This window comes from Emys orbicularis, chromosome 12 (assembly GCF_028017835.1).
Source record: "Emys orbicularis isolate rEmyOrb1 chromosome 12, rEmyOrb1.hap1, whole genome shotgun sequence".
NCBI classification, from domain to species: Eukaryota; Metazoa; Chordata; order Testudines; family Emydidae; genus Emys; species Emys orbicularis.
This window is the reverse complement of record NC_088694.1, coordinates 60,625-84,410: the sequence shown is the minus strand read 5'-3', so window position 1 is coordinate 84,410 and position 23,786 is coordinate 60,625. Positions and strand designations below refer to the sequence as shown.

Sequence of the window (23,786 nt, the reverse complement as noted above, 5' to 3'; positions counted from 1 at the left end):
ACAGATATTTGAGATTAGACAAGGAAATATTGTGGAAGCAAGAGAAGTCATCCTGTTGTTGTAATGCAGAGAGATGAGCTATTTTCCTGCATTGCACTTCACAAGGACATTCAGAATGAAAATGTACTAATTTACAGTCATCACTATCATTGTGCAGGGAAAAATGCTTTTTAATGCTAGTGTAGAAATAGGGGATTGGCTCCGTGATCAGAGCCATTACAACTATTGCAACTGAATCACTGACCAAGGGCCACATCGATGGTCTCAAAGCCCTTAACATAGGCAAACTTGTCACAAGAGAAGTCCACCTGCAGCTGCATCGCACCGCTTCTGTGGGGTGTGAATTCAAAGTAAATCTTTGATCGCTCCCTGGGTGCCAGTGCTGCCACACTAAAACAAAGAAAACATCAGTGAGTTCAGGCTCAGATAGGAAACTCTCCTATTATGTATCCCAGAGAGGCCCAAGGAACAAGCTAAATTGGAAAGGAAAAGCAAAGCCACCTATAACTGTCACACCAAAGAGACAATTTGAAGTATCTGAGGGCCAGCCCTGTTTCCTGGGAATTAGTTGGGACTCAAGGCACTTGTGTGAATCAGGAAGCAATAAGAAATGCTAGATTTATAAAGGGAAAGAGATGAGAGGGCGGACAGTGCTACTGCACATCTCCATATTTAGATGCAATACAGAGCTGTCAACTGTCCAATTTTGAGATTGTTGATTTGGGTCCTCAAAATGGGCAAAAACTCATATTGTCAAGAGCCCCTTCCTCCTCCCCCCCAGTTTCCAGGCACCTGTGTTCCTGACACCCCATCATCATCGCCTAGGGGCAGACGTGTGGAGGAGTTTGTTTTCTTTCCCCTGAACTGGGCTGGTAATTCAGAGGCAAGAGCTTCCAGGGACCCTCTGTGGAATTTCATTTTACAGACCCCTGTGGATTACTAAGGGGACTTTTATAGTTCCCACAGGAAGCATAAGCCAGAACAGCTCATGGTAAAACATGCTGTTAGTCCCAGTATGGAATATTGAACATTGTGGATTCCTCACTGAAAAGCTCAAAAAGTCAATGCCCAGCAAAACAATAATTAATGGGGCATTCTGCTCACATGCTTTGCAAAGGCACAATTTTCCCCCAGGGTCCCATTCACCAATATTTATTTATTTTAAGGGAAGTCAAAGCAACCCTGCTTGCTTATGCTGGGAGGAAGAAAGCTATGGCAGGCTTTTATCTATCTACTGTATCTTGGACTCATCACTGTACTATCTGAGTAGCTCCCACACATTTAAAAGCAGAAATACAAAACCCTGCTCTAGGTGCCGCACTGAAGACTCGCCCACCTGCTCCACCACACTTCCTCTTCAATTTTTTTAAACGAAAAGTCAAGAATAACAAATTAATTTCACCTGAAAATGGGAAATCTCCAAAAGTTTTACTTCTATTTCATGTCTTGCACTAAAGATTCCTGATGGACTGAAAACCGCAAAGTCACATGTTCAAGACCTGATGGCACACTGAGAAGAACACACCCAGCAGATCTGGGCATTGTTCTTCATATGTATTTCCTAAGACTTGCAGTTTCATCCTTAGTTTAAAATGCACGTTGAAGATGGAATGTAAGTGTTCTAAGTCTTGCTCACCAAGAAACCAAGGTCAGGACTCTGTCAGTCTTTTATCAAAAGTGATGGACAGATGACGCCCCTTTTACTTACTCTATCTTGACCTCTTGATTCATCAGTTTCACCAGCACCACACAGTCCTTCACTGGCTCCGGGAGAGGATTGGCATATGAGATCTCTACGGTAACAGGATTGTTCACCACAACCTGTGCAGGAATCTAAATGGGGGGACAAACATTTCTGATGATTCACAGTTCTTATGCTCTCTCCTCCCCCCTTTGCAGGACATTTACTTGTGAACAGCCAAAGGTGTTAACCTTTTCAGGAGGTGTCAGACACTCTCCCAGGAAAGGAGTGGCAGACATAATGCTGATGTGGGCAGAGCATATTTCTCCTTCAGGGGATGGATGGGCTATAGGTAGAACTATGGAATTTAGCTTCTGGTTGATGTGCATCTCCCCTTTCCTGCCTTTCCTTGGTGCTGAAGCTGGGCTGTATTAGCTGTGCAGTTGAGCGGAGGCAGGGAAATGTATATATTTTAAAAGATTCGAGTCTCAGATTTACTCAGACATGTCTTTTTAAATCGGTTTGTCCTTTAGTTTGCTGCCTGATTTTCTGAAGTACAATGAGCACTGAACACGCTCTTGATAGTGATTAAAGATGCAAAGCAGTATAAATCAGCCTTCATGTTAGTGTGAATTCAGGCCCCAAGTCTATTTCAGGACAGGGCAATGTCATTTGAGAGCAGCCAGAAAACTACAATAATTAAAGTAAGAATGGAAAATTTATAACTAATCCAAAACAAATGATCTGATGGCACTTGACTTGGAAGGTGACTTGGCAGGGAAAGTGCCTGGCTACATTTGTACTACAGAAGAGAAAACACAAGTGGTAAATAAACACGGAGAGTCAGGGCAAAGTTTCAAAAGTGGCCTCTGATTTTTTCATTCCCAGCTTGACATCATAAGGGTTCTCAAACTGGGCAACATGAACTCAGTAGCCACTTTTGGAAAACTTGGTCTGGATTTTCACACTTGATCCTAGAATTCCCAATAGAACATAAGAATGGCCATACTGGGTCAGACCAAAGGTCCATCTAGCCCAGTATCCTGTCTTCTGACCATGGCCAATGCCAGGTGCCCCAGGGGGAATGAACAGAACAGGTAATTATCAAGTGATCCATCCCCCGTCACCTGTTCCCAGCTTCTGGCAAACAGCCCATCTTCTGAGCTGAGCTCCAGTCACAGGACTCTGTGAGAACTCTTCCATTTGCTTTCCATTATGGTCAGCAGGGAGACAGCTCTTTACCTTGATGAAGATGGTTGGAGTCTCTAAAGTGATGGTCTTCTCCACCAACATCTTTGCCTCCTGTGTGTGCATGACTTCACACAAGGCAGTCACTAAGATCTTTTTATCATCAGTCAGGGACTTTTCATACTGGGCATAAGAGATCTTTAACTGAATCTGTTTCTCTGAAATGCAAACATATTTGGAAAGTATCAGACTCCAGTAATTTCACAGATGCCCCGGGTGACTTTGTTTTTAGTCTTCTCTGTAGTATGTGTTTACAGGCTGGCACAGACAGAGGATGTTTGGTTCCATATGAATCTCTTGCCTGCAAGCCCCTGCTCTGCATCACTCCTTGCTGGCTGCTGCAGATAGTTCTGCTATCTGGTACAAATTCTATTTTGCTTCCTCAATCTAACCCTACTCTCTTCAATAGAGAGTACACTGGTGAAACTGAAAGCAGAATTTGGCCCTCTACATTTAATTGTATACCTGTCCTTATATTACTGACATCTGGCTGGGTAAGACATTTGGTTTATCCCTCCATGCATCCTTTTCTAGATTTTACCTCTGCTGACTGGGTGAAACATTGGTCCAATTATCACAAGGTCCCTTGTAGAGTAGCCCAATCCCCTTCCTCATTGTCTCATTCCTTACAGTTTTTCTGCTATGTATGGAAAAAGAATAGCTTCTCCCTCTGCAGCCCTCTGGGGTGAAGAAGTTCTGTATATCTTGCACTTGTTTTATTAACCCTAACCTTGTTAAGGAGACATGGAGCTTTGCTGAAAATTTTACTGTATCCTAATTTGTTTTTACTGCATGTACACCCTCTTCCGTTAAATTCTCTTCAGTGATCCCGGTTGACTGAGAAAGAGAGAGAACATAGCCTAGTCTTACAACACTCTTACCCATTAGCCCACCACAGAGAGAAATTCTTTTATGGATATCATCTTTTTTTTTTTAACACTATAATCATCATGCTAGTAAAGGATGGACAAGCAGATTTTGTTACCTTCTTTAGAACCAAGATCAATAGATGTGGCTGCCTGCAAGATCTCTGCCACTGCTCTCCTTGTGTACAGGATGGTTGATGCACTCAGGTTCACCTTTACAGGTTTATATTCAGAGGACAGGTTGGTGAGAATTAAGATTAGGTTGATATCTTTGCCAAACACAGGGGGTTCAACTAGCTTGAATACCCCAGAGACCTCAGGTTTTCTAACTGTTTCTGATGATCCCTCATTAGGAGCTTCTGAGAGTCTTTCTGTGAGGTTTGATCCGCGTGCCTTAGCACAGGCCTTTTTATACACCTCTCTTTCCTCGTGAGAGCCTGGGTGAAAGGGAAACATCAGTAAATTTCATAGCCATGTCTCCATTACACAGTCCCTAGGTTAAGGTTATAAAGAGAGTCCAGTATATCAGCTCTGCACTACCCACCAACCTGAGGTACCTGCAGATCCACTTGTATAGTAGCTCCCTGGATCTGGGATTTGCACATCTACGTATTTGTGATACAGTGAAATAACAGTCACTAAAATGAAGCACATTGTCTTCCTGCTAATTGCTGGTTCATAGGGCTCCTATTGTCTCCTGTCTTTCACCACAGTATGCAATAGGATTTTTCTCTGTAACTCTGCAGGCCCTTCTGATAACTAACTTCTACACTATTTATAGTAGCATTAAAAACATCCTGAGCAAATTTCCAGAAGTGGCCACTGATTTTAGGTGCTCAACTCAGGACGCTTTCATCTGAGCATCTCCAGCTCCCATTAACTTCAGTTCATGCTTTAAGTGCTCAGCACTTGTGAAAAATCAGATTCCAGGTGTTTGAAGTCAGGTATCCAAACACTAAAGCACCCAATATCAGTGGCCACTTCAGAAAATGTGTCTGTAAATCACTGATGTCATAGCATTAGCATGATTTAAAGCCACAAAAGCCAGGAAGCTAGCCAGTTAGCAGAAAAAAGTTGCCCCCACTTAGCTCAGCACAGCATTTCTTGACAGTCTGAATGTTCATCCTATGAGCATTTCATGCCATGAATAAACTGAACTGTATTTTGTGACAAATAAACTTCTAATTGCAGTATACCAGAGCTATCATGCAGACAAATGACAACATTTATGATACAAGCTATGTGGGGGATGATACACGTGCTCAGCTTTTAAACCTGTTTCCATTTAGTTTAATACAGTTTTAATCCTTAAAAATCATTCCTCAGATGAAAATCCTTGACTGTTTTCTGTGGGTTTGTTACTCAGAGGGGTTGTTGCTGCTGGAAGTCAAGGAGGTTCACAGCAGCATGGAGCACAGAAAGGCTCAGACTCTTGTCGGGCGTAGGTTTGACTCCATCTCTCCACTGGGGGAAACCATGCTGGTGTCCTGCCTGTGCTCTATTATTGTTTGTTATGTGTATTGTAGTAGTCCCCAGAGGCCTCTGTCAGGATCAGGGCCCCACTGTGCCGTAGAAACATATTGTTAAGACAGTCCCTGACCTGAATCACTTAACAATTGTATTTAAGACAAGATGAAACAAGTGGGTGTAACAAACATTTGGAGGGAGGATCAGGGTATAAGTGATGTGAACGTGTGGCTACACAGGCCACAATTAGAAGACAGTGTTTTGTGGGGGACTGGGGATGTTAAAATATAAATAAATGCAACTTGACGCCCATTACTACTTCTCCATCCATCTATAAGGCCAGAACCACAAGGTGGAGACAGGGCAGCCAAGAGTGAATGTGCACAGGAGTGTCTGGGAGTCAGAGGGGGAAATGAGCCCGTGGCTACAGTAGGCAGGCAAGGAGAAAGAGGGATGATTCACTTCGAGGAAGGGTGAGGTGTCGGGGAGTGGTGGTGACATCTTTCTGATGAGGAAAGGGAGAAAAGGGGCTAGTGGGGCGGATCTGGTGAAGTCATAGGGTAGAAGGGTGACTGAGGAACTGAAACGAGTATTTACCCATCTGAATCTCCTCATATCACAGTTGTTAACGTGTTAAACTTTGCTCATTCAAAGTGAAACCATGGAATTGTCCCAGTTGTAAAGCAGAATTAATGACTGATGGAAACAAGCAGAATGATGTTCCTGTGGAACCCTCAGAATTTCAGGATGTAGCTAGTGCATGAGGCTGCCTGCGAGGATCCAGTTCCTGTCATAGCTAATAGCATGGGTGGAACCTGGACATAGCCAGTGCCTTGGTGGCACAGAGAGGTCTAGAGATTTCGTATGTAGCTGGTGGTGTAGATGGGACTCAGTTTCAATTATATTAGTGGTGTCTTCTACAATCATTTTTTTGACTTCAGTTTTCAGGAAATTTTAATTGCTGGTTTGCTTTGGATGGCAAAATGTATCTGTCAACTCTGTGAAACAATTTATTGCAGAATATTGGCCAGTGCATTTCCTGCTAAAGATTCTATCCAGCGCACAACACCATGAACGTGTTACCCATTGTTTTATGAAGCAAGACTGAAAACAGTATTGCCAGGAATATTGTTCCAAATGAAGTAGAGAAGTGATTAAAGCAAAATATGCAACCAGTCCTAACCCTCCAGTGCCAAGAACCCCAAGGGGAAATTAATTGTGATAGTTTTCCTTTACCTTCTGGATATTTATAATTGTTAGTGACATCCACACGGGAATTGCTGCCCACAGCTTTGGTGCTGATGGCCTTGCCAATTCTCTCAGTGTCACAATACACTTTTTTCCTGGTTCCATCTTTGTAGACAATCCATTGGTTGCAGTCAGCATTCACCTCCGTAAACACAAATAGGGTGTCATAGTCCAAGTCTACATCACCTTCTTTGATGGCTCTGACAGAAGCAGGACCGCACTGAAATATCCCTAGGGCATGAAGAAAAATCAGCAACCTTATTAGGCACTTTGAGTCTCAGCAAAGGGACATAATTTCATAAGAGGAACTTTATCTGTTACCTTTGCTTTGCTCTTGCGGAGTTGAATCTAGAACCTGCCATCCACTGTATGGTGTTCCCAAGTCTCTTCGAATGAACCAAACTTCGTTCCAGACATGATAATCCCTGAAGGTGAGAATGAACAGAGGTGCAGTTCAAAAGAAAGGCAAAATCCAGCCAATCAGTCTAATGATGGGACTATGAAGAGATCCTTCGGAGGACCTAAATATTACCATTCTGGGCACAAGAATGGAGTACGATGCTTTTAAGGTGTTGCTGAGATGTAACATTGAGTCTCTTGGGATTGTAACAGAACATGATGGCTTCCCTAAGGGAAAATGATACTATCTGGGTATTCCTGGGGTTCAGCCTTTAAGAAAGAGCATCCTGGGAGGGACAGTGACCCAGAGTAGTCGTGTGACTACTAGGACTATATAAGAAAGCATTTGTAACTCAGTTAGGGAGTCTCCAGGTGGAAACATGACCTGGAGGGTGGCTCTCAATTAAGGAAGCTGGGTAAACGTTGGCCGAGGAGGGGCTGTAAGGGAAACCTGCAGGGAGGAGGAGGCACCCGCAGAACTAGAAGGTGAAACCTGGGGAAGGGGTTCTCTGTTGAGAGAGTGAGAGAAATGGGGCTGTAGTCTGTGAGAGACAGGTCACAAAAAGGACCCTGAAAGATGTGAGAGCAAAAAAGAAAGCCCAAAGGCAATATAGCACTGGTAGGGGCTTGACAAGCTCAGTTAAGAACATAGAATATAAGAATGGCCATATTGGGTCATCTAGCTCACTGTCATGTCTTCTGGCAGTGGCCAGTGCCAGGTACTTCAGATGGAATGAATAGAACAGGCAATTATAGAGTGATCCATCCCCCTGTTAGAGGCTTAGGACACCCAGAGCATGGGGTTGTGTCCCTGACCATCTTGGCTAATAGCCATTGTTGGATCTATCCTCCATGAACTTATCTAATTATTTTTTGAACCAAGTTATAGTTTTGGCCCTCGCAACATCACTTGGCAACGAGTCCCCAGGTTGACTGTGCATTGTGTGAAAAAGTACTTTTTTTGTTTGTTTTTATACCTGGTGTCTATTAATTTCATTGGGTGACCCATGGTTCTTGTGTTATGTGAAGGGATAAATATCACTTTCTTCACATCATTCATGATTTTATAGACTTTTATCATATCCCCTCTTAGTTGTCTCTCTTCCAAGCTGAACAGTCTCAATCTTTTTAATCTCTCTTCATATGGAAACTGTTCAATACTCCTAATAATTTTTGTTGCCTTTCTCTGTACCTTTTCCAATTCTGATTTTATTCAGGGGCCTCAGGATGTGGAATTTCAGAAGGGAAGGAAAGAGGAAGACCCAATCCCCTTCAATCCTGTATTATCAGGGTAAGGAACCAATTAGTCCTGGTGAGAACAAAAGGACCACTGATTGAATCCAGGGAGGGCAAAAGACTACTGTGTTATGCCCTCCATCAATAAATGGACTACTGGTGCAAGGAATAAGCCAAGAAATGTTGCCAACTCTTAAAATTTTATGGTGAGTCTTGTGATATCTGTGTTTTTCTTAACGCCCTATATGATGGAGTCAAGTGGTTGTGTGAGAATCTTGAGAATCTCCTCTTTCATTAAAAAAAAACAAACTAGCCCAACTAGTTGTAGAGAAAAGCTGGAAAACATGAAGTGAGTAGTCTAAAGGCTCAGAAACCAGAAGGCAGTTGAAAATGAATCCAAAATGTATTTTTTTAAAACCAACAACACAACATGATTTTTAAACTAGTGTCATGACTTTTTGGGCCCGGACTCATGATTTTTGAACACTTAGCTATTGGTAATTCTGGGCACGAGCTGGTATTTTAGCAACAAGACAGAACTACTGAACGTGGGGAGGGTTGGAAGATAGTTGCTTGTTTTTTGGACTGGTTTTTGTGTTGTTTATTCCCGTACGGGGAAGGCCTAATTTTAAGGTTGGGCAACAAACTTTGGTCACCTACTCACCGGAGGAGACCCAAGAGTCCAGTGAAGGAGACTGAAGCATAAATGTGTGATGACAAGAGGTCATTACAGCAGTAAACTGGTTAAGAGCATGAGAGAAACAGAAACGTGACTGCATGGGCAGGAATAAGATTTTTTTTTTTTTAGAGATTGGTGGGTGAGAGATTTGGTGCATGAAATCTTAAACTTCTTAAATTACTGCTAATTTTCAAGTCATATGGGTGTTTCGCCAAAGGAAAACCAGATACTGTTAAATCAAGAACAAAGTAGCTCAGTGTACAGTTTCCTTCCAATCTGGAAGCTGTTTTATCAGGTTATTTTTTTTATATGAAGATTCTCTGATTTCCTTCAGCTCTGTGCTGCTGTTGTGCTGTGTTTACTAGGGCAGAGGCCAGAGCAGCATTGCTTTTATGGTAACTGATGCCCTATCCCTAAGTGTTGCTGAGATACAGAAGCTTTTATATTTACCATGAGGAGTCTCTGCCGATGTTAAGGCTCTTTCCAGCACTGTCATAGTATTTATCAATACTCAGGTTTCCATCCGCATCATGGGCAGAATTAAAGTTTGAAATCAAACGAGTTGGAATCCCCAAACATCTCATGACTGAAACACACAAATATACAGAAATGCTCCAACTGTTTTATTGCAAATGTTTAAATGCTAAACACGCTGTTTCTCAGCCACTCCAGACTGACTAGATTCACTGGCTGTGACTAATCAGCATTTTCAGTGTTTGAAGCGCTGTTTCCGAGTGTTGAGTGAGTCATTTTGTGTTTTGTAGGGTATGTCTACACTGGAGCTAGAAGGTGCAAATTGCAGCTCAAGGAGGCATACCCATGCTAGCTCTGATCAAGCTAGCATGCCAAAGGAAGTGTAGATGCAGTGGTGTGAGGGGCTACCCACCCTAAGTACGTATCTAGGGTATCAGATGGGATTGTACTTAGGGTGGCTAGCCCCTTCCTGATGCTTGCACTGCCAGGGCTCAACTTCTATTTTTAACGCACTAGCTTGGTCAGAGCTGGCGTGGGTATGTCTCCCCAAGCTGAAATTTACCCCTTCCAGCTCTAGTGTACGCATATGCTCATGAAGTGATGGAGGTTACAGGACACCTCCATTTCAGTAGCATTATTTGTTCTAAGATGTACCTGTGCACATCACGCCTGCAAAAACCCAGCACTGGCCGAACTGGACAGGCTTGTAATTCTCTTGACGCCACTTCCTGAGGATCACCACACTACCATTCCATCTGGATGGGTTTTCATGCTCAGCGAAATTGTCATTCCAGCTTCCCTCCAGCACCCCGTTATCATCATCATTCCCATTGATCTAAAATATGAGAGACACAGAATTAATAAAAGGAGGAGTCCTGTGTCAAGTTCTTCAGTCACATTATTCAGACACAGATGGTTCTGTTGGACTTTGCTGAGTTCCACTATGCAGCTACTGCTTTTTGCTGGTAGACATGTTTGAAACCAAGAGCAAATAACCCATTCCTTACCATTGAACTGATCACCCGCCCCACATATTTAGGATCTCCTCTGCGGAACACATCGGTGACTGGGTCCTGACGACAGTACAGGCTCAGATCCAGCATAGTAAGGCAGATATTTAGAATGTCATCTTGGAACTGTAACCAGAAGAGACAAAGCCTTGTAAAGAGAGAGTTAATTTTTCAAACAGAATTCGAAGATAAACTCCCCAGCAGCTTCCTCTTTCTGAGAAATCCAAACACAAAGATGGTACTGGGACTGTAGGTACACAAAGCCCTCTGGCTGGAGTGCAGCGCACACAGCTGCTGTGCTGGCTAAGTGAAGGGACATAACGGAGGCCTTGCACATGGACACCAGACTGGAGAAGTATGGTATAATCAAAATAAGCCAAATTCATCCTGGTAACTGTTTGTTTCAATGGAGTTACACCAGGGATGAACTGGTACAGTAGAACTGTATTGCTCCAAAGGTAATTCAAGCAAGGCAAATTATTGTATTGATTAAATTTGTATTTGTATCCTACGGGCTCTAATCTGGATCAGGGCACCTTGGTGCTTGGCACTACATAAACATATAACACAGAGAAAGTCCTTGCCTCAAAGACTTTACAAACTAAGTCAAGCAAACTGATAAAGCCCAAGGAAATAGAATATTCCTGTCCCTTCCTGCAAGTTCTTGTGTGGTGCACTGCAGGGAGGGCAACATTATTGTCCTCCAGTGAAAGCGTGAGCTGAGGCTACTCAGAGTTTTAAACTCAGGATGTAATCCTCTGCAATGAATGCAAGGTTTAATTCCCCACCACACCAGCTTCCTTTACTCCTGCTGACTTACACTCCATCCCTTTTTCACCCTGCTCTCTTGAGTGAGTGAGTGAAGAATGGGTGTCTGATAAGATACATGTATAAGTATTATCCTCAGTTTGCTAATGAGGTGCTTAGCTATGTACCTTCCTCTCAGGCAAAACTTCTGCCTGTGCTTGATGCTAAGCGCACTCATTAATATTGGATTGGGTTCCTTTGTCCTCCTTATAGCTGCACTGAACAGCAGAATTGTCATACATAAAATCATGGTCAGAAGCATAAGATATTCTTGGAAATAAAGCAAATATCCTGACTCCCCTCATACTGCCCTAAATAAACAGGTACAGATACTAACGAGACAAATGTGCATAAGAGAACATGAAATCAAAGGTGGGATAAGGACCTGAGTTCCCAAGTTCATCTCCTACAGTTGATACAATTGCAGAACTAGTAACTGTGGTATGTAACCTATCACTTAAATCAGCTTCTGTACCAGATGACTGAAGGATAGCTAATGTGACGCCAATTTTTAAAAAAGGCTCCAGAGGGAATCCTGCAGATGATAAAAAATTACTCAAAATAGTTAAATCCAAAGAAGACTGTGAAGAGTTATAAAGGGATCTCTCAAAACTAGGTGACTGGGCAACAAAATGGCAGATGAAATTCAATGTTGATAAGGGCAAAGTAATGCATATTGGAAAACATAATCCCAACTATAATACAAAATGATGGGGTCTAAATTAGGTGTTACCATTCAAGAAAGAGATATTGGAGTCATTGTGGATAGTTCTCTGAAAACATCCACTCAATGTGTAGTGGCCATCAAAAAAATCTAACAATGTTAGGAACCATTAGGAAAAGAATAAATAATAAAATAGTAAATATCATAATGCCACTGTATAAATCTATGTTATGCCCACACCTTGAATATTGCGTGCAGTTCTTGTTGTCCCATCTCAAAAAAGATATATTAGAATTGGAAAAGGTACAGAGAAGGGCAAAAAAATGATTAAGGGTATGGAACAGGTGCCATGTGAGGAGAGATTAAAAAGCCTGGGACTGTTCAACTTGGAAAAGAGAGGATGGGTGGGAGGGAATATGATAGAGGTCTATAAAATCATGAATGATGTGGAGACCATGAATAAGGAAGTCTTGTTTACCCCTTAACATAAGACAGCAACTAGCGGTCGCCTGATTAAATTAATAGGCAGGAGACCTAAAACAAACAAAAGGAAGTACTTCATTACCCAGCACACAGTCAGCTTGTGGAACTCATTGCCAGGGGATGTTGTGAAGGCCAAACGTAAAACAGGGTTCAAAAAAGAATTAGATACTTTCATGGAAGATAGGTCCATCAATGGCTATTAGCCACAATGGTCAGGGATGCAACCCCATGCTGTTGCCGTCCATAAGCCTTGGACTGCCAGATGCTGGGACTGGACAAAAGGGATTGGATTGCTTGAAGATTGCTCTGTTCTGTTCATTCCCTGTGAACCATCTGACATCATCCGCTGTCAGATGAGTGGATGCTGGGCTAGATGGACCATTGTTCTGTCCCAGTATGGACATTCTTATGTTCTTACCTGTCCATAGTACCATCCTCTAGCTTCAATATAGTTGGCATTTCCGATAAAGATGATTCCATTTTCATCCAGAACATATTCCTGTCTTGCATCTTCGTTAGCTATGTGGACATCATCACCTGAAAGCACAAAGTTAGATGTGCTGTTGCACCTATAACTGAGGACATTGTAAGAGGGTTCAGTGTAGCTTATTGATTGAGAGGTCACATAACCAAGCTCAATCAATGTATTAATCAATGAGTATACATCAAAGATTAATCAGCACTCTCTACAAAAAGGGTTAATACTTGACCAAGTCCAGGGAGAGAGGTTGCAGCTCACTTATGTTCCAACTTTCTCTCTCTTGATCCTGGATTTTTATATCTTGCTTGTTTACAGTATTTTACTTGCCCATTACATTTTGCAGTTCGTTACATATTTACATTATCCAGTCATATGTTAATGTCATTTCTGTGGTTAACATTTCCTGTACACCTGCAAGATTCATGTTTCTCCTCCCTCTCCCCCATACATTTCCAATCTATGGGCAGTATAAAGCTCATCTGTGAGTCATTTTCCATTATTTCTCTTTGCATAACTATGCAAAGCTTCACTCCATCATGTCTACCTATTTCTTTCAGTCAGAAGTGGGATGCTCTGGAACTACTCCATACGAAGCCAGTCAGGACTCTGGGGGAGCATACCTCCTCCCTGTGAGTATACTGTCTCCAGGGCAATAAGCTTACACTGCTTCAACCTTCCTGGGTCTGACCTCGGAGCATTCAGCATGCCCTTCTCACACCGTGCGCTTCCCACAGTGAGTCCGCACAGGTGGGGTTCCTGGGGAAGCCAAAGGGCCCTGCACCCCACCTCCGCAGTCAGACGTGACTCTCAGCCAGCCAGTAAAACAGAAAGTTTATTAGACGACAAGAACACAGTCCAAAACAGAGCTTGTAGATGCAGAAACCGGACCTCTAAGTCAGGTCCATCTTGGGGCCAGGGAAGCCAGACCCCGGGTCTGGGCCTCCCTCTCTTTCCCCAGCCAGCTCCAAACTGAAACCCCCTCCAGCCCCTCCTCTGGCTTTTGTCTCTTTCCTGGGCCAGGAGGCCACCTGATCTCTTTGTTCTCCAACACCTTCAATTGGCACCTTTGCAGGGGAGGGGCCCAGGCCATCAGTTGCCAGGAGACAGGGTGTCGGCCATTCTCTGTGCAGACAGCATCACACTGGCCCTCTAAGGCTCTGCAACAATCACACACCCTTATCCCACCACCTAGATACTTAAGAAAGGCATAGGGGAAACTGAAGCACCCACACAGTATTCAGAGAAAACATTAAGAACATTCCCACTTCGTCACACCATCATGTCTACTTCTTTCTTTCTTTCTTTCTTTCTTTCTTTCTTTCTGTTTTGGGTACAGTTTCATAACTTGCTATTCAAATAGCAGAGTCAATCACATTTTATCTAACAAGCACATTTCTTATTTGCTATATCGGCTAGCAAGTATGTGGTTAAAAACTACTTTAGGCAATGATAAAAACTGGTTATGAAAATAGGTCATACCTAGAGAGATTTCCATTCATTTCAAGAGGGCACATTCTAAATTAGTTCAATAAGCTCAAAGCCAGGTAAACCTTTTTCATTCCTTTGATGTAACCTGTGTGGCATTCTGTGAGCTCTAGGCCTCTTTGGCAACAACACTGATGATAAACTTCAGCCAAAGCCATGGTTGTTTTTTGGCCTTTCTGAGTAAGTGGATCTATTAGCAGGAAGAGCACATCTCATTGTTATGTATCCCTGAATCTGGACAGTTCAGTGTGAGTATGTTGTCCAGTATATGGCGGGAGAAAATTAATAAAAATAACTCAAGTTGATTGGGACTATCCCAGATTTTCATGTTGCACCTTAGAGTTCACTGTACATTGCAGCAGTGAAGATGCAGAAAAAGAGCCCAAGTTGCTTCTTTGGATTCGTCTGCCTTGTTGTAGAAATTAGGGAGGGAAAAGACCTGATAAATAATTCACCCTGTATTATTTTCAGGGCAGGATTGTTCCCTATTGTACATTTCCTAGTGATTTGTCCAGTCGAATTTTAAAAATCCCAGCACTGGGACTCCCCCTGCCTGAGACACGTCAGTGTCAGAATTGTTTTACTCTGATATCCAGTTTGAGAGTAAGGCTACACTACCAGTGCTACAGTGCCACAGCTGCAGCTACACAACTATAGTATGGACACTGACTACGGTGACAGGGGTTTCCTGTCACTATGGTAAATCCACTCCCTTGAGAGGTGGTAGTTAGACTGACAGAGGAATTCTTCTGTCTGCCTGGTGTGTCTACAGTGGGGAGTTAGATCAACTTAACTACATTGCACAGGGCATGAAATTTTTCATAGCGATGTAGCTAGGACAACCTAAATTTTAGGTGTAGACCCAGCCTCAATGTTTCCTCTGTTAATTTCACTTCAATCAATGGCTCCTTGATTATATCCTTGCATACAACATTAGGGTTGCCAGGCATCCAGTTTTCGACCGGAATGCCCGGTCAACAAGGGACCCTGGCTGCTCCGGTCAGCAGTACTGACCGGGCTGCTAAAAGTACAGTCAGCAGTGCAGTGGGGCTAAAGCAGGTTCCCTGCAGCTCCTGGAAGCAGCTGGCATGTCCAGCTCCTAGACACATGAGTGGCCACAGGGGCTCTGAATGCTGCCCCTGCCCTGAGCGCCAGCTCCGCAGCTCCCATTGGCCGAGAATCACAGCCAATGGGAGCTGCGGCAGTGGCGTACAGAGCCCCCGGCCTCCCTGCCTACGAGCTGGACCTGCCGGCCGCTTCTGGGAGCCGCCTGAGGTAAGTACCACCACCCAGAGCCTGCACCTCAAACCCCCTCCCGCACCCCAACCCCCTGCCCCAACCCTGAGCCTCCTCCTGCACTGCAAACCCCTGCCCGAGGTCGGAACCCCCTCCAGCACCCAAACTCCCTCCCAGAGCCTGCACCCCAACCCCCGTCCCAGCCCTGAGCTCCCACCCACACCCAAACTCCTTCCCAGAGCCTGCACCCCCTCCTGCACCCCAATCCCCTGTCCCAGCCCTCTCCCGCATTCCAGCTATAATTACACTAGACTTGGTCAAGTATTAACCCTTTTTGTAGAGAGTGCTGATGTATAATCATGCAGAGTGGTGCTAACAATCTACATGCAGAGTGATGACGACCTTTCTGTGATGTGATATCTCTGCACGTGGGGAGAGGATGGGGAAAGGGTGTGTGTGTGCATGCACATGTTTAGGGTTGTGTTTTTATTTTGCAGCCAAAGTGCAACAATTCATATCTCATTTGATGTCTACTATCAACCTGAGGTCTTTTTTCATCATTACTGCTTCCCAACTTTTTCCTCCCTGTTGAGCATATGCACAGTGTAAACCAAATCTCCCTGTCTTTTTGCAGTCACCCAGATAATTAGTGAACATTTTGTGTCTAATATTTTGCTGCCATATATGACTGTTATAAAGCCAGCCCTCCACATATTGATTTATTTAAATTTATGCAAATATAAAGACCATCTTTCCATTCATTAGAAGTATCCTTAACATAACTTCAGGTTTCAGAGTAGCAGCCGTGTTAGTCTGTATCCGCAAAAAGAACAGGAGAACTTGTGGCACCTTAGAGACTAACAAATTTATTAGAGCATAAGCTTTCGAAGTGGGTTGTAGCCCACGAAAGCTTATGCTCTAATAAATTTGTTAGTCTCTAAGGTGCCACAAGTACTCCTGTTCTTAACATAACTTAAAACCCATATAAAAAGTTCCCTTCCCTTCATTATGACTAAGCAGGAATCCCTTCTCCCTTGACCCTCAGCAAACCAGTTAAAATAGACTACAAGAATCCTCACCTTTTCCAATTCTTTCCCACCCTCATGATTCTCCCCACCTTTATCAAATAGGTGTGAGCTTTGAAGCATGTCCTGAAAGTCTGGGGCTGTTTTAGGACCAGGAGGGGGAACAATTTGAAAAGTTGAGGGGGCTTCACAAAGAACACCTTGCCAGAAGCTCTTTTCATTTATACCAAGGGGCTCCAACTTGTGAGTCTCTGTTGATTGCAACTGCAGCAGTATAGCCTGGGAGAGGCATCTCTAAGGTAGTGTTTAAGCTATTTGTGGATGTATAGATTGATTCCAACACGTTTACTTCCACCACAAAAACAGTAGACAACCAGAACAGATCACAGAGCACTGGAGTACTGTGCTTCACTGCATGATACTCTGCTTTAATGACTGAGCTGCTGAATTCTACAATGGCCTCAGTTTCCAAGTGGGTTTAAGGTATAACCCATATAGGCTATGTCTATACTAGCACTTTTGTCAGTAAAACTTTTGTTGGTCAGGGTGTGAAAAACACACACCCCTGCCTGACATAAGTTACACCGACAGATGCGCCAGTATGGACAGCGCTATGTCGGTGGGCAAGCAAGTAACGCCGCTTATTGGGGGTGGGTTAATTGTGCTGACAGGAGAGCTCTCTCCTGTTGGCATAGAGAGGCTACACGGGAAACCTTACAGCAGAGCAGCTGCAACCATACAGCTGTGCCACTGTAAGGTCTGTAGTGTAGACATAGCCATAATGTGTGGTGAGGTAATCTAACCTCAAGGTGACAAAGGCCTGGATGACAGCTGCAAGATCTACATTCAGAGAAATAGTCTCCTGGCCATATGTAAATGTAAAAGTCCTTGTTATTGCCTGATGGCTGTTGCCTTGCTACTACCTGACCTTCTGGTAACACTTAATCTAATCAGACCCCTACATTGCAAATTTGAACTAATGGTGGACACACATTTCATGAAGAAGCAGAAATTATATCCTTCAGTTGCTTCCTCAGACAACCAACAACACCTCAGTCCTGTTTGGACAGAACCTCAGCCATGCCCCAGTCTCAGCCAAAGGGGGTATGCTTGTCTACTCTCATATTACCATGGCTCCTCAGCAGTGGCATGGCACTTGGAGAGTTCTTCCACTGAGGCTTCAAGAGCCACAGGATGGCTAATGTACATTTTTAATAGGCAATATAGGTTAGTGTGTTCACGCTCGCTAAAATAGCACTCAATGATGGGGCAATTAGGGATGGGCAAATGGTATGAACTTTTCTTGTGTGTGAATACTTAGTCAAATTCTGAATTGTTTGCGGCCCTTGTGGCTTGCTTTTCCGTGAGCATTGGTACAATGGTTTTCTGTTTACAAATATTTGAGGAATAGTTTACATAAATGCACATATGTAAACAGGCACGTTTGCCTCATTAGTGTTGGCATTGGTATCATGTTTTTGTTGTCTTTGTAGGGGAGTGAGGGTGGTAGAAGGTGAAGAGAGACTAATGTGAAAAAGCAAGTGATGTAAAAAATAAAACTGATCTGTAGGAGCAGCTATGCTCCCACCCCCTGATTTCAGCCTGTGCTGTACACTGCGCTGTGGCTGCTGCTGGTTGCCAATATGGAGTTCTAAAGTTAGCACCATAGGAATCTCCAGCCCTTCTACAGCTCCCTGTGGCCTTCTGCACTAGTGCCCTCTCCTTCCACCTCCAACCTGTCACCAACCAATCCCGTAAAAAACAGTACCATTTGACCTGGCAGACCAGTCGCCCACACTGACTATCAAATACACCCAGAGGCCAAAGTTTGCTGGAAAAAGTTTGATATTCAGAATTGTTTTGTAAAGGGGTTTGTAGCTGCTGGAGCAAAGTTAATTGCACATACTAGAGACTCCTTGCACCCCTCCATTCTACTGCCACAAACTCCCTGTGAGCCACCATCCTACACCCATCTATTTCAGGGACTCCCTGCAACTAACCAAATAGCCCCTCTGGTGGGGTTGTGTGTACCCCTCAATTCCTTCCTGTCAGTGGCTCTATGCCACCCATTTCCACTCCATTCTCCCTACCCCCTAAGCCAGGGGCTCTCTGTGCACCACTTTCTCCATACCATGGTCCCCCACTCCCATTTGCTAGGGTTTCAGTGTGCCCTCTTCTACAGCAGGATCCCCCTTCTCCCTTGCATGTGTCCACCTCTGTTCCCCATTCTCCCATATTCCCACTTTTGCCCAGGGAGTATGTCCCCCGTTCCCTCTCCCCCCACATAGCCTTTATGCTAGGGGCTCTATATGTCCACCTTTTCCCATTCTTCTCATCACCCCACCATTCAGGATTTTCACATATTCACCACTATTGGGAGGCTGGGTAGAGCAGAGTTAGGGTAGAGCAGAGTTAGTTAGTATTGTTCTGCTGGCAGATGTTAATGGGCGCCATCAACCAGCTCTTCCATGAACAGACAGTTACAGAGGTGCTTGAGTCCGTGTCTGTGATAAACAGATTGCAGGGATGGCATGTCTCCCATTTTCCCCCTTTCAGTTTTTCCAATCTCCCCCCTTTCCCCAACCCCGAATCAATAGGGTTCTGCCCACTGATACCTAAAACATTCCCAGAAATTTTGAAATTGATCAGATATGAGGTCCAACAGTTCTCACGTTGTAGATCAGGGATAGGCAACCTATGGCCCGCGTGCCGAAGGTGGCATGCAAGCTGATTTTCAGTGGCACTCACACTGCCTGAGTCCCGGCCACCAGTCCGGGGGGCTCTGCATTTTAATTTAATTTTAAATGAAGCTTCTTAAACATTTTAAAAACCTTATTTACTTTACATACAACAATAGTTTAGTTATATATTATAGACTTCTAGAATGAGACCTTCTAAAAACGTTAACATGTATTACTGGCACGCGAAACCTTAAATTAGAGTGAATAAATGAAGACTCGGCACACCACTTCTGAAAGGTTGCCGACCCCTGTTGTAGATAAACACAAATGCCATCAAGGTGGGTGTAAGGTCTTGCAAGCTGTGCCAAGGAGTGATCTATGCATCACAAACTGAAATGGGCTGTGTTTGCTGGGGATAAATTGTTCACATAGAGTGGCTCAGACAGCTCTTGTGCTTAGGGCAGGGATTTTGTGAGCACCTGCCTGGAGTGTGACTGTTAGTTACTCATTTCCATTGTGCCTCTCTTCCTGGCATCTCAGCACTTCAGTTACAGAGACTAAAACAAGAACAAACAAAATCTGTTTTGAATTTTGAGGCTCTTCCTTTTCCACTTCCTCTCAGTAGTGGTACTTGCTTCAGTGGTATCGCCCAGCCACAGGCAGAAGCCCTTCTCTGTGTTGGCATCAGGGAGTTGTTGTTACACAGGGTAGAATATTAGGTAGCCAGATAATAGTCATGCTGCCTGATGTTAGGGCTCTCTCCCTTATCTGGCCATTGCCTCGGAATCCTCTGATACCCTGATTTGGGGAGCTGATCTTCCAAACCCCAGAGTTTAAACTGGGACAACAGAAATGGGAGAGCCACATTTTTTTCCTCACCATATTTCCATTTTCAACCAGCAAAAATGAGACTCGACCTGCCACCACCAGTGCTGTCCCAGTGCCCCACTTTGAGCAGTGGCTCGCCACAGTGTCTGCACTGCAGGCAAACGGGTTGTTCTGTATCTGCAGATTTATTTCCACCAGTCCAGATGCTTACCTAGCAGGTAGTGTTTCAGGTAGCTGCGCAGAAGCCATTTCCCTGGGAAATTCTGCATAGACACAGCCTCTGTGTCCTAAGTATTATTCATTAATTATTATTATGGTGCCTTGCAAGGCATTCTTAGCTAATTAGTAGGGTTTTTGATCTTGACTCATTCATTGGGGTGGCCTCTGACTCAGATCCCTAATTACTGATATGATGGCTGCTGCTCTGTAATTAGAGGAGGAAGCGGTTGCTAATTCTGCAGTCATGTCTCTTGTTCCTCTCCCTTTACACTGGGGGTTAGTGGCTTGGGTGGTTAGGGATAATTCCATTAAAATTAGGAGCCTAACTCAAGCCTTAAATTTTACAGTTCCATCATCACTTATTTGCCAAGACCTGATCTCAGGGCTCTTCATTTCTACAGAGGTGCAAAATGGGAGAAGCAGAGCTGTACCCTTCCCAATCCACTGTGAAAGAAGTGGGGAAGCACAGGACCCTGGCCTCCTTCATGTCACACACCTTCCAGGGATATGGGAATTCTGACTGGCCCAGCCTTCACCTGGCCAGCACCGTCTGTGAAGGATGTAGGAGGAAGTGCTGGGCTCTTCACTTAGATTTAGGAGTATGTGAGAGTATTAACTTCTACAAGAAATCACAGTGCCTCTAACTCAGGCCTTGGCATGTACAAGCATTTTTTCAGTAGATTTTAACCATTCTCTTGGCTGTGGAAATCAGGTGTTCTGGATCCCCTAGAAACATCCTACAGGGCCACCTGGCACAGCTGGATATTTCACTGGTACAGTTAGAACTTGCCACCCATGCAGAGGTTGGATATTTTTTGTAGTCAAAACAAATATTTAAAATTTTAAAAATAGCTGAATTTGCTACCTGCGATAACTCTAAATGAGCAGGGCTGAGCCATGAGCTCATTGTGCATGCTGTGAAAGCAATAAAATTTAATTAATACCTTGAAGAGCAAATATCTCAGTTCCTACCTGAACACCAAGGGTTAAAGAGCAGTACAAAATGCCCCAGGAACTTGGAGGAGACCTTGTTGCCAGAGGTGATCTGGAGGCTCAGTTTGTAACGTCCAATGACTGCATTAGCTGGGCTGGATATTGAGAAATTCATGTAGCCGGACTCACTGGGTCCTTGAACTGCAGTCCAGCCACTAGCCCCCGCCTCAGAGAGGTTAAAGATGGCCTTGGTGTGATGTGCCTGTGAAGGGGCTGGCCCTGGCAGAGAGAACAACAGACAGCAGTGTTTACTAAGAATGGGTATTTGTTTGTGGGTCATAGACAGAGGTCCGCACTGATACAGATCTCACACTTACAATGAGCATATTAGAGACACACTGTTACATAAGTGAAATGAGTGAGGGGAAATAACTTTTCTGAGTGGGATGAGAGGGGAGCTGAAATGGGGAAAGATTAATCCTCTGTGAGGGGGGATTAGTGGGGTATCTGTAGGAGTTACCTATTTCTGTGACGAATGCTAAGTTGTCCCCCGTCTGCCATGGCCTGTTGAACCACAGGGTGATAGTGAAGACCTGCCCTCTCCTCACAGTCAGCTCTGCGCGGGCATATCTGTCAGTATGGTGTGCACTAGTGTTGGCTTTAGGATGCCAGCTGATTTGTGTTGGTGTGAGATCTGTAAAATAAGAGAGAAGAGCTGAAGAAATAGCCAGTATATTTAATTCCCAGAGGCAGAAGTCAGTCACGCAGCAGGGACCTCCCTGAGGCTGGAGAAGTCACAGGTGCAGGGATTTTGCTGCTGGAGGATTGTTGGACTGAAGAGAAGACTGTTTAGTACCTTACCTAAGCCCAATGGTTAATGAGGGCTTGAAGAGCTTGTTGTGTTGTGTTCTGTTACATTCATCTCACATGATATAATGAACTTCCACATTTCATATAATGAAGTCATTAAAAGAAAAGTATTGCTATGTCATTATCACACTTTACAAGGATGGGCAGGTGGCATTTCAGACAAGGCAGCAGAAATTAGAGTGGACACTAGTCTCTGAAGAGCTAGGAATCTGTCTAACTGGGGTAAAAAGGGGGACAGGATGATGGACCGTCAATATTAAAAATGAAGGAAGGGTTAGTGGGGTATAACAAGGAGTAATCGGATTACATAAAGAGGTTGAATTTAGAACATAATTTAGGCTGAATAGCTGGGAAAACTCGACAGACTGCAGAATAGTCTCCTGAGGGAAACCTAGGATTTTTTAAAACTGGGTTGGACAGATTTCTTTCATCTCGCTAATTAGAAGATGAAGTCTTCTTCTTAGGACCCAATTCACTATTGCCCTCCACCTTGAATAGTCATTTACACTAGTGCAAAGTAGGTATAAAATGCTACTATTCAGATTTGTAGTATTTTACACACACTTTGCACTTGTATAAATGATTACACAAGGTGGATGGCAGCAGTAAGTTGAAACCCTAGTTTCTACATACAATCTACAGGATCACAAATACAGCTGACAGTAATAACAAAACAACATTAAAATGCAGTGCAATTGTAAATTACAATGCAAAACTGCCCTCTGAAATAAGCAATCTATGCAGACACTTCCAATAAATGCCTCTTAAGAAAACACTTTTAAGGACATGATTAATATGCTGATGAGCACTCAGATTACACATTGAACTCACCTGCCATTCTGTGTGTGTGTATGAACTGTATATATCTTCTACTTAATTCCTCAGGGAAATCTCATCCACATTAATAATAAAGATCAAAGTCTGCTTCTGTCATCTGAAATTCAAGAGAGATGGGTGAGGTACTTGGCAGTTGTAATTGATCCCTGTAGACTTGTCAAATACAATTAGCCAGTTCCTATAATTTATGTCAGTTTAATGCCAATTTTCCTGCTTAACATGGGGTGTAACTGTGGGAAGAGATGCTGAACTTGTTTACTCAGACGAAGTACATTTGCTTAGATACCCATGACAAGTAGGACTTCTTACCGGGAATCCTAGGTATGCCATGAATAAATCACATTTAGGGATGAGGAAATAGTGAGTGGGAGTATATGAGCCATATGGAACTCAGGGTCACTTCTTGCTTGAAGAGTGACTTCTTTTTTTTGTTTGTTTAGCAGCAGCAGCAATATATATATTGTTTGCAAAAAGCTACTTTCTCTGTACAATGCTGAATTTTCACCTAGAGCAAGTTTATAGCTATTTGCTACTCTGTCTGTGTTTGTATCTGCTCTGGGAATAATTAGAAATTGTCACTCCAATTTTCTGTCTCGTATTTGGATAGCACCCATCATTGCAATATGCAACCCCTTCTAGAGACAAGGAATAAAGTATTTTTTGTGGGGAAATGGCTCCTGTCAGTTCCAACAGCCTTTTCTCAGCTCTCATTAAAGACTTAACAAGAAAGCTGTCTGGTTTTTAGTTTCAAAAAGTAAAACCTAGGAAAAAACAGAACAAACCCCAGTAGTTATTTTCCTGGCAAAGGTCATAACTAAATGACTAGGTTAGACCTTATTAAAATGATTTCCCAAAACTGTTTTTAGAAATCTCCTTGTTTAAATATCTCCATGGTTGAGAATCTCCCTTAGTGGAAGGTGCTAACTTCA

The 23,786-nt window shown here is 43.5% G+C and overlaps 1 protein-coding gene across 1 annotated transcript; it reads right to left on the bottom strand.

Moving 5' to 3' along the window:
• Window positions 1-236: 236 nt before the first annotated feature.
• Window positions 237-22,858, bottom strand: LOC135886894 (protein-glutamine gamma-glutamyltransferase E-like). Its single transcript, XM_065414671.1, has 13 exons — window positions 22,852-22,858; window positions 21,671-21,844; window positions 21,190-21,429; window positions 12,681-12,799; window positions 10,306-10,434; window positions 9,953-10,133; window positions 9,275-9,410; window positions 6,832-6,935; window positions 6,499-6,741; window positions 3,915-4,232; window positions 2,924-3,087; window positions 1,709-1,833; window positions 237-390 (listed from the first exon to the last, which is right to left on the bottom strand). Exons 1-13 carry the CDS (start codon window positions 22,856-22,858, stop codon window positions 237-239), a joined length of 2,094 nt encoding a protein of 697 aa, XP_065270743.1.
• Window positions 22,859-23,786: the final 928 nt, after the last annotated feature.